Raw genomic sequence first — 15,702 nt, forward strand, 5'->3', positions numbered from 1 at the left:
AGAATGAAATTTTGTCATTCGCAAGTAAGTGGAACTGTAGAACATCATCTTAAGCCAAGTTAGCCAGGCTCAGAAGGCCAAAAATAGCATGTTCTCCCTCACATGTGGATTATAGACCTAAACCAAACTTAGCAATATTATTGGACATGGGTCACACACTAAGGGGAGAACGTGCACAGGAGGAATAGGGAAAGGGAAGGAAACCTAAAACTTGAATGGGGCTGATGTGCTCCCTGTAGAGGAGTGAATATAGTAATCTTAAACTGACAGAGGCCACTATGGGAAGGGGACCGGGAAGTAGTGAAGAGGTCAGGTAGAGATGAACCAATGTGGGATGTAATACACAAGTGCATGGAAGCAATGCTAGGAATCTCTCTGTATAGCTATCTTTATCTCAAACTAGCAAAAACTCTATGTCTTTCTTATTACCTCTTATGTTTTCTCTTCAACAAAATCAGAGAACAAGAGGGTGGAACAGGTTCTGCCAGGAAGTGTAGAGGGGCCAAACCATGTATACACATGAGAGTAAATGTAAAAATGGTAAAATAAAAAATAATAGAAAAGGTTTTCATATTTTACTACTTAATATAGTATTTCCTATATATTTATAGACCGTTTTTCATATTAGGAAAAATATTTTCTGTCCCTTGACACTCAGCTGTTCATTTATTTATTTATTTGCAGACTGAGGTTTGAATTACAGGCCTGTACCTTGGCATAAACAATGTAAACACATGTGAGTAAATGTAAAAATGATAAAATAAAATAAAATATTCAGTTTAGTTGTTTTTGGCTGGAAAGTGTCCTTTTGGCAGGTCTTTTTTTGTTGTGTTTTTTTGGTTTTTTTTTTTTTTGGCAGCATTGGGGTTTGAACCCAGGGCTTCACACTTGCTAGGCAGGTACTCTACCACTTAAGCCACTCTGCCAGCCCTTAGTAGATCTTTTAAAATGAGTGATGTTTCATAGTAGACAATATAAAAACAAGATTTAGTTCCTGAGTTATTTTTGGACTTTATACTTAAATGGCTTACTAAGAAAAAAAATAAACTGGCTAAAAAAGAGTAAGAAGTGTTTTCCACTGTCTTAGCTGGAAATGGGCTATAAAAGTTTTCTCAAGGTATATTGCACAAATGATCAAGAGTAAGGCAGAGAGAGCCTAGCAGAAACTTGCTTTAATGCATTCTCATATTTCCAAAATTCTCTAAAAAATATTTAATTATATATGAAATAAAGGACAGTTGAGTAGATGTTCATTGGAGGTTTTTGACAATGTGTATAAAAGATTCAGAGACAACCACAGGAATGTCTGCTTTTCCCTTCCCTACCCTCCCCTCCCTATGTGCTGTGTGTATGAATTTCCCCTTTCCTGTGTTCTATGTATATATGGACAGGTGCTATATTATGTATTACATATTCAATGATACTCCACTTTCAGAACTGTAGTGTTTGTAAATAGAAAATGGGTTTAATAATTTACTATTTACTTACATATGTTATTTTTTAAAACTTACGTATGTTTTTTAATACATACAAAGTAAAAGTAAGTCATGCAAAACAAAAACAAAAGCCACCTAAAGCAAAGAGAAGATTTTAAAAACTGCCACAGAGAAAAAAAATCAGGCCTCATTCAAAGTGTAGGGAATTGAAATGACATTAATTCTCAAGAGCAGCAATGAGAAGTACAGGACAGTAGAGTAATGCAAAGACAACTATAGGAAATGGCTTGAATACAGAATTTCTCTAATTAAACTATGAGGAGTGAGAGCATCCTGTGCTTAGTGGTTCACATCTGTAATCACAGCACTCAGGAGATGGAGGCAGGAGTATCTTGAGCTACATGGGGAAACCCTGTCTCAAAAAACTAAAAACCAACCAAACAAAACAAAATGACAGCAGAGTGAAGAGGTCTTTTTTTAGTCACTCTGTGACTCAGAAAATTACCTCCCACACACATTTCTCAGCAAGTTACTTGTGGACATGCCAATGAAAGCAAAAGGATTGGACTTTGTACTTAAAGTTCATATACTTCATGGTTATTCATAAAGCAGTAGATGCAACAGAGAGCCATAACAGGAATCTTCTTCCAATTATGCATTGGAACCAGGAAGAAAGTACAATGCTACAAAAAGTCTTTGGCTCTTTTGGTGAAGAGTATTTACCCAACCATTATAATGTAAACATCGTTTTCTGTTCTTCAACATTTAGAAGCAAGGCACAGCATGTGGGAATGGGCAGTTGTCCTCATAATCTCTTTGTTCATGTCATCACCTTTCTTTCCCACTTTCTTCAAACTAGCCCTTGATCTTCCCTAGATCTCCTGCAGGTAAGATAGTGATGTGAATACGTCTCAGTGAATGCTAAGATTGAGAAGAGGACTAATGGTCAGACAGAATGAGTAACTTGTCTGAAGAAGACTGGGAGTTGGGGGGTTTGAGTTGGTTATAGCTGGATTTTGAAACCCAATTATATATATTTATATATACATAGATATATGTATTGTATATATATAATTATATATATTGTATTCATTTAGCTTTCCTCTCTATACTTGAATAGAGATATTTGAAGAAATTGTTGAGGCATTGTGTGACAGACAGTGTTAGTGGCTTACCTAGCACCATTCCCTTCCCTCTTTGTTAGCAGTTCTCCCATTTTGTTCAGGTACTGATGCTTTTAAGGGAAGTTGGCCCTTTCCTAACCCCAGAAGATGATTTTTGATTAGTGCAAACTAGTTTTGGCAATTTGACTTCCCTTGCCAGTGACTTATTAAAGAATTGGCACAGGATTGTGAACAATGGGATGTAAGAAAAATCAGTGTATGGTGCTAGATTTTCCCTGGTCGTTTTCAAATAGGCATGACTGAAGGATGTACTCTCCTTCCCCTTCAAGTCATGGACAGAGTGATGCCAGAACTCAATGCTTGGAGCTGCAGAAACCATATTGACTTCCTGAGTGGAGTCAAGAGGGGAAGATGAAGCTGCTACACTGAGGGGAACAAGTTAAGGAAACTCAAATTGACGAATTAACCTTCGGGACATGTGTGAGAAGATGTGTGAGACAGTTCAATTGGGTTTTCTGTTACTTGCAGCTATATATATATATATAGATTCAAGAGGGTTTGGGCCTAATGAATTTTGGACAGGTTAGAAAAAACATTTTTGAAAAGTGATTTCTGAAACCAATCAGTTTTGTCTTTTAAAAAAACATACATTTCAGCCAGGCATCAATTGCTCATGCCTGTAATCCTAGCTAGGCTGAAATAGGGTGGATGATGGTCCAAGGCCAGCCTGGGCAAATAGTTCATGGACACCCCATCTCCAAAATAACAAGAGCAAAATGGACTAGAGGAGTGGCTCAAGTGGTAGAGCACCTGCTCTGCAAGCACAAAGCTCTGAGTTCAAATCCCAATCAGTCCCACCAAAAAACCCTACATTTTAATTCAGAATAATTCTCAAGTTATAGAAAAGTTGAAAGAATAGTGCAAAGAACTCCCATATATACTTAGAGGTCACTTAAACTTTGTGTATTGTCCCAGTTATATTTGCAGGTAAAGGATCATACCTTATACCTACCTGACAGGTGCTCTACCACTGGAGCCCCTCTGCCAGACTTTTTTGTGATTTTTGTTTGTTTGTTTTGTTTTTTGAGATAGGATCTCATGAACTATTTGCCTGGGCTGGCTTTGAACCATGATCCTTGTGCTACCTGCCTCCTGAGTAGCTGGGATTACAGGCGTGAACCACCAGAACCGGGCTCTCCAGTCTGTTTTAATCTGGGACAGTTTTGAAGTCATTTGAGTTTCATGCCTTTGACAATCTTGTTTTTGAGATGGCAAATTGCTATGTAGTGCAGACTGACCTCAAACTCACTATTTAGCCCAGGAAGTCCTGCAATTCTCAATCCTTCTGCCTTAGCATCCCAAGTGCTGGGGTTACAAGCAGGCACCACACACCCAGCATCCTTGACATTTTTGAAGATTACAAAATATACATTGTAGCATGTCCTTCATTTGGGTTTATCCAGTAAGTCCTCATATACTGTTGAGTGGACACAATGTCACAGTAATGTGTACATTACTGGTGATATTAAGTTTGATCAGTTGATCATGATCATATCTTCTTATTTTCTCCACTACACTGTCACTTTTTTTCTTTGAAATTAGTATGTTGTAGGGAGACACTTTGAGACTACAGAAATATCTAGTTCATTATCCCACTTTTATCTACTAGTACTAGCAATGATTCTTTCTTGATTCATTACTATGAGAATTACTAAACAGAGCTTTTTTTCTAATTCCTACTGCAAGAAAATGCTCTCCATATTTTATTCATTTATTAATTTGTTTGTATCATAGATTCTACTTCAAAGAGTTATTTATAAATATCATTATTTTGATGCTCACATTATCTCAGATTTAACTAATGGGAACCCTTCAATCTGGATCCCATATCATCTTGACATATCCCCATTCTTCTTCTTCTTCTTCTTCTTCTTCTTCTTCTTCTTCTTCTTCTTCTTCTTCTTCTTCTTCTTCTTCTTCTTCTTCTTCTTCTTCTTCTTCTTCTTCTTCTTCTTCTTCTTCTTCTTCTTCTTCTTCCTCCTCCTCCTCCTCCTCCTCCTCCTCCTCCTCCTCCTCCTCCTCCTCCTCCTCCTCCTCCTTCTTCTTCTTTCTTCTTCTTCTTCTTCTTCTTCTTCTTCTTCTTCTTCTTCTTCTTCTTCTTCTTCTTCTTCTTCTTCTTCTTCTTCTTCTTCTTCTTTTCTTCTTTTTTGGCAGTACTGTATAAGAACTCAGAACTCAGGGCTATGCACTTGCTAGGCAGGCATTCTACTACTTGAGTCAAACCTCCAGCCTGCTTTTTTGCTCCAAGCTCAACTTGTGCGTTCCCTGTCCCCACTATTTGATAAATAGTGGAAGCTGCTATTTATCAAAGGAACACTGGTTCCTTGAGTGATGACTCGTATTTGGAACCCAATGTCTGTGTCAAGTAAGGTCAAGACCAGGTGGACAGCTCAGAAAAAAGAGGCCGAGGTGGATTGAATTCTCTCTTCCAGGACATTGTCTACCCAATTGGGGTGACAGGAGATGGTTTCTTATCTCTGGAGAACTTGAAGTGTTGGGCCCTTGGGGTTAGAAACAACACCCTCCATCTGCACAGAAGTCAGCCTCTGTGCAAAACCATTACTTAGAGTCTCAAGCTCAGTGGCACTGTGGCCTACAGGGGAACACAGACCCCAGGTGGAGGGACTGTTTCAGCCACCTGTAGCTGTTAGAATCCTGGGTCAGGGCACCAGAATTTTTTTTTTAGCAAAGGGAGTGAAAAGTCCCAATTTTTAGAAATGTCAGCAACTTTTCAAATGAAAAAGAAAGTAGGTTGTATGATATGGGTTATAACACTGAGCTTGTTAGGAAACTTGAATTGCAGGAGACATAAACCACACTCAAATTAGCTTAAGCCAAAAAGGAAAGGCACTGGCTTGCAACTGAAAGTCCAGCTTTCAGTTTACACTGAGTTAAGACTTCAGGCATGTCTAGATCAAGCAGAGCCACGTGTAATTTGCCACTCTCCAGTCTTGCTTTCTTTGGTGCTGGTAGTTCCTGTATGTGTCTTGCCACCGAGACTAATTAATTAATTGACACATGTCAACCCCTGAATCTGGACTATTCTGATCAGCCAGGCCTGGGTCCTGTGCTCTCCCTGGTTTCCAAATTCAGGCAGCTGCAGTTGAGGACTCTGAATGTCCTCCCCTCATCTTGTAATTCAGAGATTGTATTTTCCTAAAAGAGTCTCACCAGATTGTATGGTGGTGGGACTTTACATGTGCTCTGGACCCATCTGGAGTATCGGTAGCCACAGCCCTGTCACCAGGAGTGCAGGCCCCCTGGCCACCATAGCAGAGAAGCTCCAAGACAGGAGGTGGGTCAGGGAAGAACTGCTCGTCCTCGACAGTGTTGATGTCTGGCTCCCATGTGGTAGAGGCCAGGTGGAAAAGCCCCCTCGCTCCAATGAGAAGCCTCTATCTGCTGACCAATGCCTGGATTCTACCCTGCCTTACTTTACCCATGTTAAGACACAAGTGTTTATGTGAGTAGAAATACTTTAAGTTGCTCTGTGTATTATTTTTTGTTTGTTTGTTTGGTTTTTTGGAACAGGGTCTGACTGTGTAACCCAAGGTTGAGCTTGAACTTGAGAACTGCCTCAGCCTCCCAAGTGGCTGAGTATCTTTGGAAAACTGTCTATTGAAACCTTCACCATTTTAAAATTTGTTTTATTACTGAGTTGTGGGATTTCTTTTTTCTTTTGGTGGGACTGGGGTTTGAAGCAGGTGCTCTACCTCTTGAGCCACGCCTCCAGCCCTTTTTTGCTCTAGTTATTTTGGAGATGGGGGGTCTTGTGAACTAGTTGCCCAGGCTGGCCTTGAACCTTGATCCTCCTGATCTCAGTCTCCTAAGTAGCTAGGACTACAGGTGTGAGTCACTGGCACTCAGCTTTGTTGAGGACTTTTGAATCAATATTTGCAAGGGATATTAGTTTTCTTATAGTGCCTTTTTCTAACTGTGATATCAGGGTAATGCCAGTCAAATAGAATGATAAGAAAATGTTCCCTCTTTAATTTTTTAGAATAGTTTGAGAAAGATTAGTGTTAGTTCTTCTTTAAAAATTTGGTAGAATTCACAAGGGAAGCCAGGTCATTTAGGATTTTTATTATTATTATTATTATTATTATTATTGATACAGGCTTGTTATAGGTCTATTCAGATTTTGTTTCTTTATGACTTAGTCATGATAGGTTTTGTGTTTCTTAGATATTTTCCATTTCATTTAGGTTATCCAGTTGTGTAGCATATAATTGTTCATGGTATTCTCTTATAATCCTTGTATTTTTCTGCTGAATTGGTGGTAATGTGCTGCCCTAAATAATTTATTTTAACATCTGTGTTCCAGGTGTACTTTCTTAGACCCTGGAGACCTGCTCCCATAACTTCACAGAGTTTACAGTACACTGCACATAAAATGTGATTTAGAAGGGCTGGTGGAGTGGTTCAAGTGGTAGAGTGCCTGCCAAATGCCAGAAACAGTTCTCGAGACCCTATCTTGAAAATACCCAACACAAAATAGGACTGGCAGAGTGGCTCCAGTAGTATACCCCTGCCTAGCAAGCATGAGGCCCTGAGTTCAAACCTCAGTACTACAGGGAAAAAAATGTGATTTATCCAACCAAAGTTGGATAACCTTCCATTTTCCAGAATTTTGTTAACTATACACATAAATTTAAGCTATCAATTCCCCAAGCCACATTCAGTGAAAGCCCTTCTGACACAGCCCTTCAGTGGCAGCAGAACACATGTCACCCTTCATGTGCTCTGCTGCCACATCTTTTCAGCAAGTCTCCCTCCTCCAAGTATGTGGTAGATGGTTTAGAGACAGGACCAACTCGCAGCAGTGTGCCCTAGGCTAGCACTACTCTGTGTACTTCTCTCAAACCAGCATGGCATGGGGGCCTCTTTTCCTTCTTTTTTTTGTTTTTTTGTGGTGGTACTGGGGTTTGAACTCAGGGCCTTGTGCTTGGTAGGCAGGCACTCTACCACTTGAGTCACTTTACTAACCCTTTTTGCTTTAGTTATTTTTCTAATAGGGTCTTTCATTTTCACCCTGGAAAGCCTGGACTGCAATCCTATTTATGTTTCCTACATAGCTAGGATGACAGGAGAGCCACCACACCCAGAAATGTTTGAAATCGGGTCTCACTAACTTTTTGCCCAGGCTATCCTAAAACCACAATCTTGCTAACCTCTGCCTCTCAAGTAGCTGGAATTATAGGCATGAGCCCCCTTGCTCAGCCTTGCTCCCTTTTTACTGAGGTATAATATCCACACAGTAGAGGGCACAAAAGTGTTAATCTTCACTATATTGTTTGAGTTATTAGATACATGCCCAGTTCTGATGTTATTTTATTTTTATTTTTATTATTTTTTTGGTACTGCTGGGGATCAAACCCAGGGCCCTGCGGATGTTGGGCAAGTGCTGTGCCACTGAGCCTCATCCGCAGCTCTCGGGTTCTTGAAGTTGTTCTGGCTGCTATGTAGAGTAAGAAGTGTGAGACAGACTCTGAACCTTCACCTGGGAACTTTATCTGGACGAGTCATCCATTGGATGTGGCTCCAATGTTCACATGAACCCTTCAACAAATTCTGCACACACACACACATTCAGTCAACATTTGCAGAATGACTTGGAGCATCCAATGATAAAGGAGCTGCAGTCCCCACCCTTTGGGAGCCAGTGTCTCTGCAGTGCAAAGACCCCTTGGTATCATTTGAATGTATTCCCTCCAAAATTCATGTTGGGAACATAATCTCTGATGGAGGTAGGTCTTTTGGAGAGCTGTCTGGCAGGGCCTCAGGAATGGATTAATGCAGTTGTAAAGGGGCTTGTGAGGATGTTACTGTCTGTCTCCCTTCTGCCGTGGAGCACATAGCATTCCTCCCCAGTGGAAAGCCAGCATTCAGGGCACTAACTGGAAGCAGGTAGGCTGGGCCCTACGCTGCTACACCTTGATCTTGGGCCTCCCAATCTTCCAAACTGTAGGAAATAGGTCTCTATTCATTACAAAAATTGTCCAATCTGTGATACTCTGTGATAGCAGCGCAACATGGACTAAGATGCCAGGCTCACCCTGACCTCTGTAAATGTGAATATTCTTCTGTAACTGTCGTATTCCTTCTTTCTTCTCAGAATCCAAACTCCACCCTCTCCGTCCTTGCCATGGGCATCACTCTTACCTGAAGTTAGGGCAGGGTCAAAGTTCACCTTCACACTGATCATCTTGTTCTACTCCTGCTTCCTCACGTCATGGCCTTTGTTGCTGCTAGTTTCCTTGTGTCCAGGAAGTAGGCCTAGTGAGGTAGGATTCAGAGAATATGGGCTGTTCATGCTGGGGAAAAGCTGTTAGAGTAAGTTAATTACCAACCTGAGAGTTGTGAAAGGAGGATTTTATAAGTGAGTGGACTAATTGTTCAGGTCTGTTAAAGAAGCAGAGTCAGGCTTAGATGAGGAGAGGAAAATGAGGCCTTGAAAGTAGGAAGAAAATCCTTGGCTAAAGAATGATCAAGACAGTGCTTTTTTATGGCTTCCACCCACACCTCTCAGATGAGAGGGTGGTCTACAGCTCAGAGGAATGTAGTGGTTTTCCTGCCTCCAGTTCAGTGGTTCCATGGTTCTGTGATGTCATTGAAAAGAGAAGAATGGGGACCTGGGTTTGGCTCCAGCTGCTCCAATTCCTCTCTCCTCTGGATTCTGATCGTTTTTGGGGTGAGGGGAGGTGAGCTGAGTGATCAACGTGTCCCAGCTCAGTCTCCCCTCTGGCCACCTCAGCCCCCACCACATTTATGGAGAGAAATTAGCCAGTGTGAGTCACTACCACCAAAACAAGTAGGGCATCTTTTATGAAGCTCAATGGATCAAAAGAACATCAATGAAAATATCCTTTTATTCTTCTGTTTCTAGAAAACTTAAAAGAACAAGAGAACTACATTCAAACTGAGATGGAAGAAAAATGATTGGATAATCTGTGTTTATGAGAATGGACCAGTTTTCTAAATCTGGCCCTATGAGCTTTGAAACCACAGCAATCACTATCTTCATCATCCTTCTAATTTGCTTCATTTGCATCTTCCTTTTATTGATGGTTTTTTTATATAAATGGTATAAATCCATGTTGATAAATTGGGATCAGATTTCAGGTTACACTTGGAAATGTATCTAGATAATATATGGAATAATTTAAAATAGAACAAGTAATGCAGCAGCTACCTACTTTTCCATTTCAGGGTTTTAGAAATGATAATTTCCTGTTTAAAAGAGAGATTCCCACACTATACCTTATAGTCAGAACCATTCTTGCTTTTTCTGATTTTTCTTCCTTGATCATTTTTAGTTTCCAAGGCAAGAAAGATGAAAAGACAGGAAAAACAGATGGTAACGATATTGAAGATTGTTTAAATTCTATTGTGACAAACAATCCAGGAGAGCAAGAAAAGTAAGTCTATACCTAAGACATTTTTGTAGGTAAAAATGTTGACTAAGGTGCATGAATTTTTAAAATCCTGTTTATTTTTATTTTATTTATTTATTTTTTTACTGATGATTTGAGCTCAGGGTTTCACACTTTCTAAGCAACGTTCTGCCCCACTTGAGCCATGTTCCCCAGTCCAATTGCTTTTAGTTTGTTTTTCAGATAGGGTTTGCACTAACTTTTCACTGGTGGCTTCAGACCACAATCCTATCTCCATCTCCTAAGTAGCTGGGATTATAGGCAAGTGCCAACATCCCTGGCTTGTTTGTTGAGATGGGGTGAGGGGTGGGGACTTGTGTATGCCACCACATCTGGCATGTTGTTTGATTTTTTTCTAGGATTGTAATGCAAGTCATCGACTTGAAAGCGCCAGCAGGGCCTAGCATTCTTGTCCAGAGACGGAGTAAAGAAGTGGTAGATGCACCAGTAGAAAACAGAGAAGAGGAGGAGGCAAAAGAGGACAAAATAAAAGAGACACAAGAGCCTAAGGATGCTAATGACACCAATCAAGAGGTAATGTGGGGTTTTTTTGTCCTCAAGGGGCAGTTTAGAATTTCTGTCTGAATAAGAAGGAAAAGCTCCCAGCTGGGTATAATAAAGCATAAGGGATGGGGTTGCTGGTAACTTAGGTTTGTATCTGGAGTGAGTCCAGCATCTAATCATTTAAACCATTCTTTTAAGCATATCATTTCATGTTCTTAAACTAGTATATTTGCCAGATCTAGAAGCTCGCTTGTTTTTCATTCTTACATTCCTGCTTTTCTGAACAATTCTCCATTTGTTTTGTTTTTCTTAGACTCTTAGAATGTTAGAGGTGTAAGAGACCATGTAGTCATCTAGGGACCCAACCTTCTCATGTTACAGATGAAAACATTAGACAAGTTGTTCACTTCCCCTCTGCGGCTGAGCTCAGGACCAAGTCTCCATATCATTGAACTAGACCAGTGCCTCTTCCAAAAGCAGCACCCAAACATATAAGTTCCATGTCCAGGGCTTCCTAATGACAACAGGCACATGCCTTCCCACCACAGAACCATGCCCTGCCCAAAACAGAGTCATGGTCCAGGTGGCCTCTGGGTTTGACTACTTTATAGGAATATTAGCAAACACCATCAAGGAGTATTTGTGTCATTGTAGGTAATGTCATCATGATGGACTATCACTGCTTCCCAACACCATTGTGGAATTCTTTTCCTGCTTCTTATTCACAATGTACATAGAGCCTGTGTTTGTGAAAAGCAGGCCTCGTTATGTTCATAAACTGATCACTTAAGCTCTTTGTCCTACTCCCTTGAAGGGTGAAAATTTGGAGAAATCAACCATACCTGTCACTGGAAATCCTTCAACTTTTGATGGCCAAAAAAGACCTTTAAAAGGAGTGACGTTTTCTAAGGAGGTAATTGTTGTGGATCTTGGGAAAGAATACCCTGTACCTCAAACCTGTTCTCGAGAACATAAAGAGAGAAAATGAAGCTCAAAAGAGGCTGAGAGTGAAACAAACATTGACTAACTAACATTGAAATGACTGCGGGACTAAGTCTTGTTGAAACAGCAAAATGAGGGAAATTAAGCAGATATGGACGGTGTTTTACCTTTGTGCAGAAACAAGTGGGCCACGTGCAAAATTCTGTAAGTAAAACACTCAGAGCTTAAATATAGATTTTTAAAAACTCAAATCTGAGTTCAGTGAATTTGATTATATTTGGCATCTTTAAAACTCTGTCTCTCAAACACTCCTAACACATGAGTAAAGGTTCTTCTGTTTGTGCACATGTCTGTTAGGGAAATCATATTCTCTGGGTGCTCTGATCCCAGATGTCATGGCAATTAACGTCACAGTTATCAGCACAGAAACTTCCAGTAACTAGGGCTCAGACCTTCCATTGTGTAATCCCCATGGAACTTGTCCTGAAACTTTTTCTCTACTGACAACTCTTTTTTTTTTTTAAGATTGGTACAAAAAAAAAATACTACTAACAACAAAATAGACTAACTTTAGGCAAGTCTTAAAATTATACCATTTTTTTGGAGGTACTGGGGTTTGAACTCAGGGCCTTGAGCTTGCTAGGCAGGCACTCTACCACTTGAGTCATGCCCCAGCCTTCTTTGCTTTATTTTTTGAATAGGGTCTCACATTTATGCCCAGGCTGACCTTGACTGCGATCCTCCTATTTTTACTTCTGGTCCACCTACTATGCCCAGTTTTTTATTGGTTAAGATGGGGTTTTGTGAACTTTTATGCCTGGACTGACTCCTACCTTGCTAGGATTACAGGCACAAACCACCATGCCCAGCCCGAAATTATACCATTCTCAATTTCACTTGTTTAGCTGGGTTTTTTTTTTTTTGGGCAGTACTGGGATTTGAACTCAGGGCCTCATGTTTGCCAGGCACGTGCTCTACCACGTGAGCCACTCTGCCAGCCCTTAGTTTCACTCGTTTAAAATTCACTGTTCAATTGATGACTCATGCCTGTAATCCTAGCTGCTTGAGAGGCTGAGATCAGGAGGACTGAGCTTCAAGGCTAGGTCAAGCAAATAGTTCAAGAGACCCCATCCTCAAAAATAGCCAGACCAAAATGGATTGGAGATGTGACTCAAGCAGTAGAGTGCCTGCTTTGCAAACATGAAACTCTGAGTTCAAAACCCAATTCCAAAAAAAAAATTGCTGTCCAAGGCAGGCATGGTGTCATGTACTCGTATTTTAGCTACTCGGGAGGTTGAGGCAGGAGGATCACTTTAGTCCACAAGTTTGAGACCAGCCTGGGCAACATAGTGAGAGTTCATCTCTAAATGAGTGAATGAATAAAAGTATATGTGGAATGTAATAGCACAGACCAGTATGACATCATCCAAACAATTACAGAGACATAAAATGTAGCACTTAACTTGGGCTTTGCACATTGTCATGTATATGGCCTGTGACCCATGAATGTTTGTTGAAAATTGGGAGGATATGTGGTAATGTGTGACTAATGATAACTGGGTCAGAAGGACACATTGGGATGGAAGGAAGCCCCTGTGGGCTGGGACCATCCCACTGGGAGGAGGAAAAGTGGTCCAACCAATTGGAAGGATTGGATAATGAAAGTGATAGGCAGGCACAAGTCAAGCAAGGAGGTGAGGCTGTGTGTGGAGCTATAGCTGAAGCTACTGTCAAGGAGAGTTTAACAGTGAAATATAGCGAAAGGTCACTGTTAGGCTCCCAGGCCAGAAAGAGGGATGGGGGCAAAAATGGATTAAAGCATTTGGGACAGTGGGGGAGGGGGGTCTGCAAAAATATTCAGAGTCCATGAGTTTTCTACAAGCACATTAAAATGTTGGTCTTTTAAGACAAGCAAGGTGCCTTGTGCCTGTAATCCTGCTACTTGGGAGGCAGAGATCAAGAGGATGGAGGTTTGAGGCCAGCTAGGTAGGAAGCATGAATAGGTGGGTTGTTGCCTGGATTTGCCTGGGTAAAAATGTGAGACACTCTCCCCAAAATAAACAAAGCAAAAATGGCTGTGGGTGTGGCTCAAGTGGTAGAGCATCTACCTAGCAAACAAGAGGCCTTGAGTTCAAAGCCCAGTACCACCAAAAGAAAAACTTTTAGTCTTTTAGTTAATATTAAATGTTTTACTTTTATTATGCTAAAATACACATTATTTACCACTTAAGCATTTTGAACCATACAGTTTGGTGATAGTAAGTACATTCACTTTGCTGTATGACCAACACAACCATCCATCCACAGAATTCTTCACCTCGCAGAACTGGAACTCTGTACCTTAACACTGACTCCCAGCGCTCTTCCTTCCCAGTCCCCAGCAACCAGGAATCTACTTTGTGTTTGTGTAAGCAGCAGCATAGTCAGCAGAATCACCTTCATTGTAACTTGAATTGGTTTTGTGTGGCTTTTATTTGCTTTGTAAACTTGTTTTGATTTTAGAAGCAAATGAAAGCTCCAAGAGTCGATGCCCAAAGTTACACTTCTGAGTAGTTTTAAGGAACACTGTGATACACAGTTGAGTTGCAAATCCATGAGGACTTCCTCCAGGGTTAGGTTAGTTAGAGTAGCAACCAGGAGGTCAGTGGAGATGACCATAGTGACAACTCAGATGTGGATCTGGAGTCAGGAGATATAATAAGAATATGAAGAATTCTTGGTTACAGCTGTGTGTGGTGTCACACATCTATAATCCCAACACTTGGGAGGCTGAGGCAGGAGGTTTTTACAACCAGTTTGGGCTACAAAGCGAGATTCTGTTTCAAAATACAGCAAACACACAGACACACACACACACACACACACACACACACACTCTCTGTCTCTGTCTCTCTCTCTCTCTCTCTCTCTCTCTCTCTCTATCGGTCAGCTATGGAAAGAGGAGGATCAAAGGTGGCTCCTGAGTTATGGACACTTGAGAGAATGTCAGGAACTCTCAGAGAAATGACTAGTTTGGGTGAAAAGATTAGATGAGTGTAGCTCTCTTAAATTTGAAGTGTTGGCAAATGTCCAATGAGTGCTGGGCATGGTGGTTCATGCCTTAAACCTCAGCACCCAAGAAAGAGGCTGAGACAGGAGGATCAAAAGTTTGAAGCCAGCCTGGGCTATATGAAGAGCTTGTTCTGATTTTGCTTTTTAATCTATCAAACTGTCGAATATTAGAAAGATGGCAATACTGGTAAGGGGACAAAGAAGTGAGTGCAGGGCTTGCTCATGAGATGGAAGCTGACTTGGTAAATGTTTCTAGAGGATAACCAGGTAGTTTATCAAAATGAAAAGTAAATGCACCTTCCCCGGCAATCCCTCTGCCTGGAATGTATAATACAATCGTAAAACATTACTAATGAGTCCACCTGCATGCTTCCTCCAGACTGAGGCTCAGAGAGAAAAGCAACAATGGGTGAGTGAGTAACTGAGTGTGCTAGCAAGAAGGCGAACAGTCTTTTGGTGACCCACCCTGGAGTCCCCTCATTTACTGCATTCTAAACTTTGGAAATGACTCAACTAGTTCAGCCCACACTCAAGGAGAGGGGACTTCACAGGGGCATCACCACCAAGAGGCAGGGAAAAGCGAGGGCCATCCTAGAGGAGTCTCAAGTGGGGACTGCTTCAGGGAACCAGGAAAAGCAAACGCACAAATCCTCTCTGGGAGTACTTGACTTCAATAGTGGTCAAGAGCACTTGTAAACTGGCACTGATGGCTCACACCTGTAATCCTTTCTACTTGGGAGGCTGAGATTGGGAGGATCACAGTTCAAGGCCAGCCTAGGCAAATAGTCCATGAGAACCCCATCTGTAAAATAACCCCAGCAAAATGGACTAGAGGTGCGGCTCAAGCAGTAGAGCACCAGCTTTCAAACCCCAGTTCCACAAAAAAAGAAAAAAAAAGTCAAATATGCTGTAGGCTTGGCTCAAGTGGAAGTGTGCCTCCCCAATAAGCATGAGGCCCTGAGATCAAACTCCAGTCCTCCCCCAAAAAGCCCTCAGAAGACACTGCCCATTGCAAATGCCCTCCATTGCAGAGCTGTTAGCTTGCCTGCCACCCGTCACAGAGGGAAGTGTGACTGAGAGCTAAGGGGACACCAAGGACATTTGCAGAGGAAGAAATATTTGAACAAAGTCTTGGTGGTAAGGTGGGAGTGG

At 41.2% G+C, this 15,702-nt stretch overlaps 1 protein-coding gene across 2 annotated transcripts; it reads left to right on the top strand.

Annotated features, from left to right (window-relative positions):
* Positions 1–9,058: 9,058 nt before the first annotated feature.
* Positions 9,059–11,683, top strand: C12H2orf74 (chromosome 12 C2orf74 homolog). Of its 2 annotated transcripts, XM_020185103.2 has the most exons (4): positions 9,059–9,704; positions 9,937–10,038; positions 10,413–10,587; positions 11,372–11,683. In XM_020185103.2, the coding sequence occupies exons 1-4, from the start codon at positions 9,577–9,579 to the stop codon at positions 11,543–11,545; spliced, it is 579 nt and encodes a 192-aa protein (XP_020040692.2). In that variant the 5' UTR covers positions 9,059–9,576; the 3' UTR covers positions 11,546–11,683. The 2 variants fall into 2 exon arrangements, with proteins under 2 accessions (XP_020040692.2, XP_073907106.1); XM_074051005.1 differs by lacking the exon at positions 9,059–9,704 and having other exon boundaries at positions 9,716–10,038.
* The last annotated feature ends 4,019 nt before the right edge of the window (positions 11,684–15,702 follow it).

Source organism: Castor canadensis, chromosome 12, assembly GCF_047511655.1.
Source record: "Castor canadensis chromosome 12, mCasCan1.hap1v2, whole genome shotgun sequence".
NCBI lineage: Eukaryota > Metazoa > Chordata > Mammalia > Rodentia > Castoridae > Castor > Castor canadensis.

Excerpts from the sequence above, each read along its gene's own strand:
- C12H2orf74 (XM_074051005.1), top strand. The coding sequence starts at position 9,800 with ATGCAGCAGCTACCTACTTTTCCATTTCAGGGTTTTAGAAATGATAAT. Across the intron at positions 10,039-10,412 it reads AATCCAGGAGAGCAAGAAAA|GATTGTAATGCAAGTCATCG; the intron begins GTAAGTCTATAC and ends ATTTTTTTCTAG. Across the intron at positions 10,588-11,371 it reads CTAATGACACCAATCAAGAG|GGTGAAAATTTGGAGAAATC; the intron begins GTAATGTGGGGT and ends ACTCCCTTGAAG.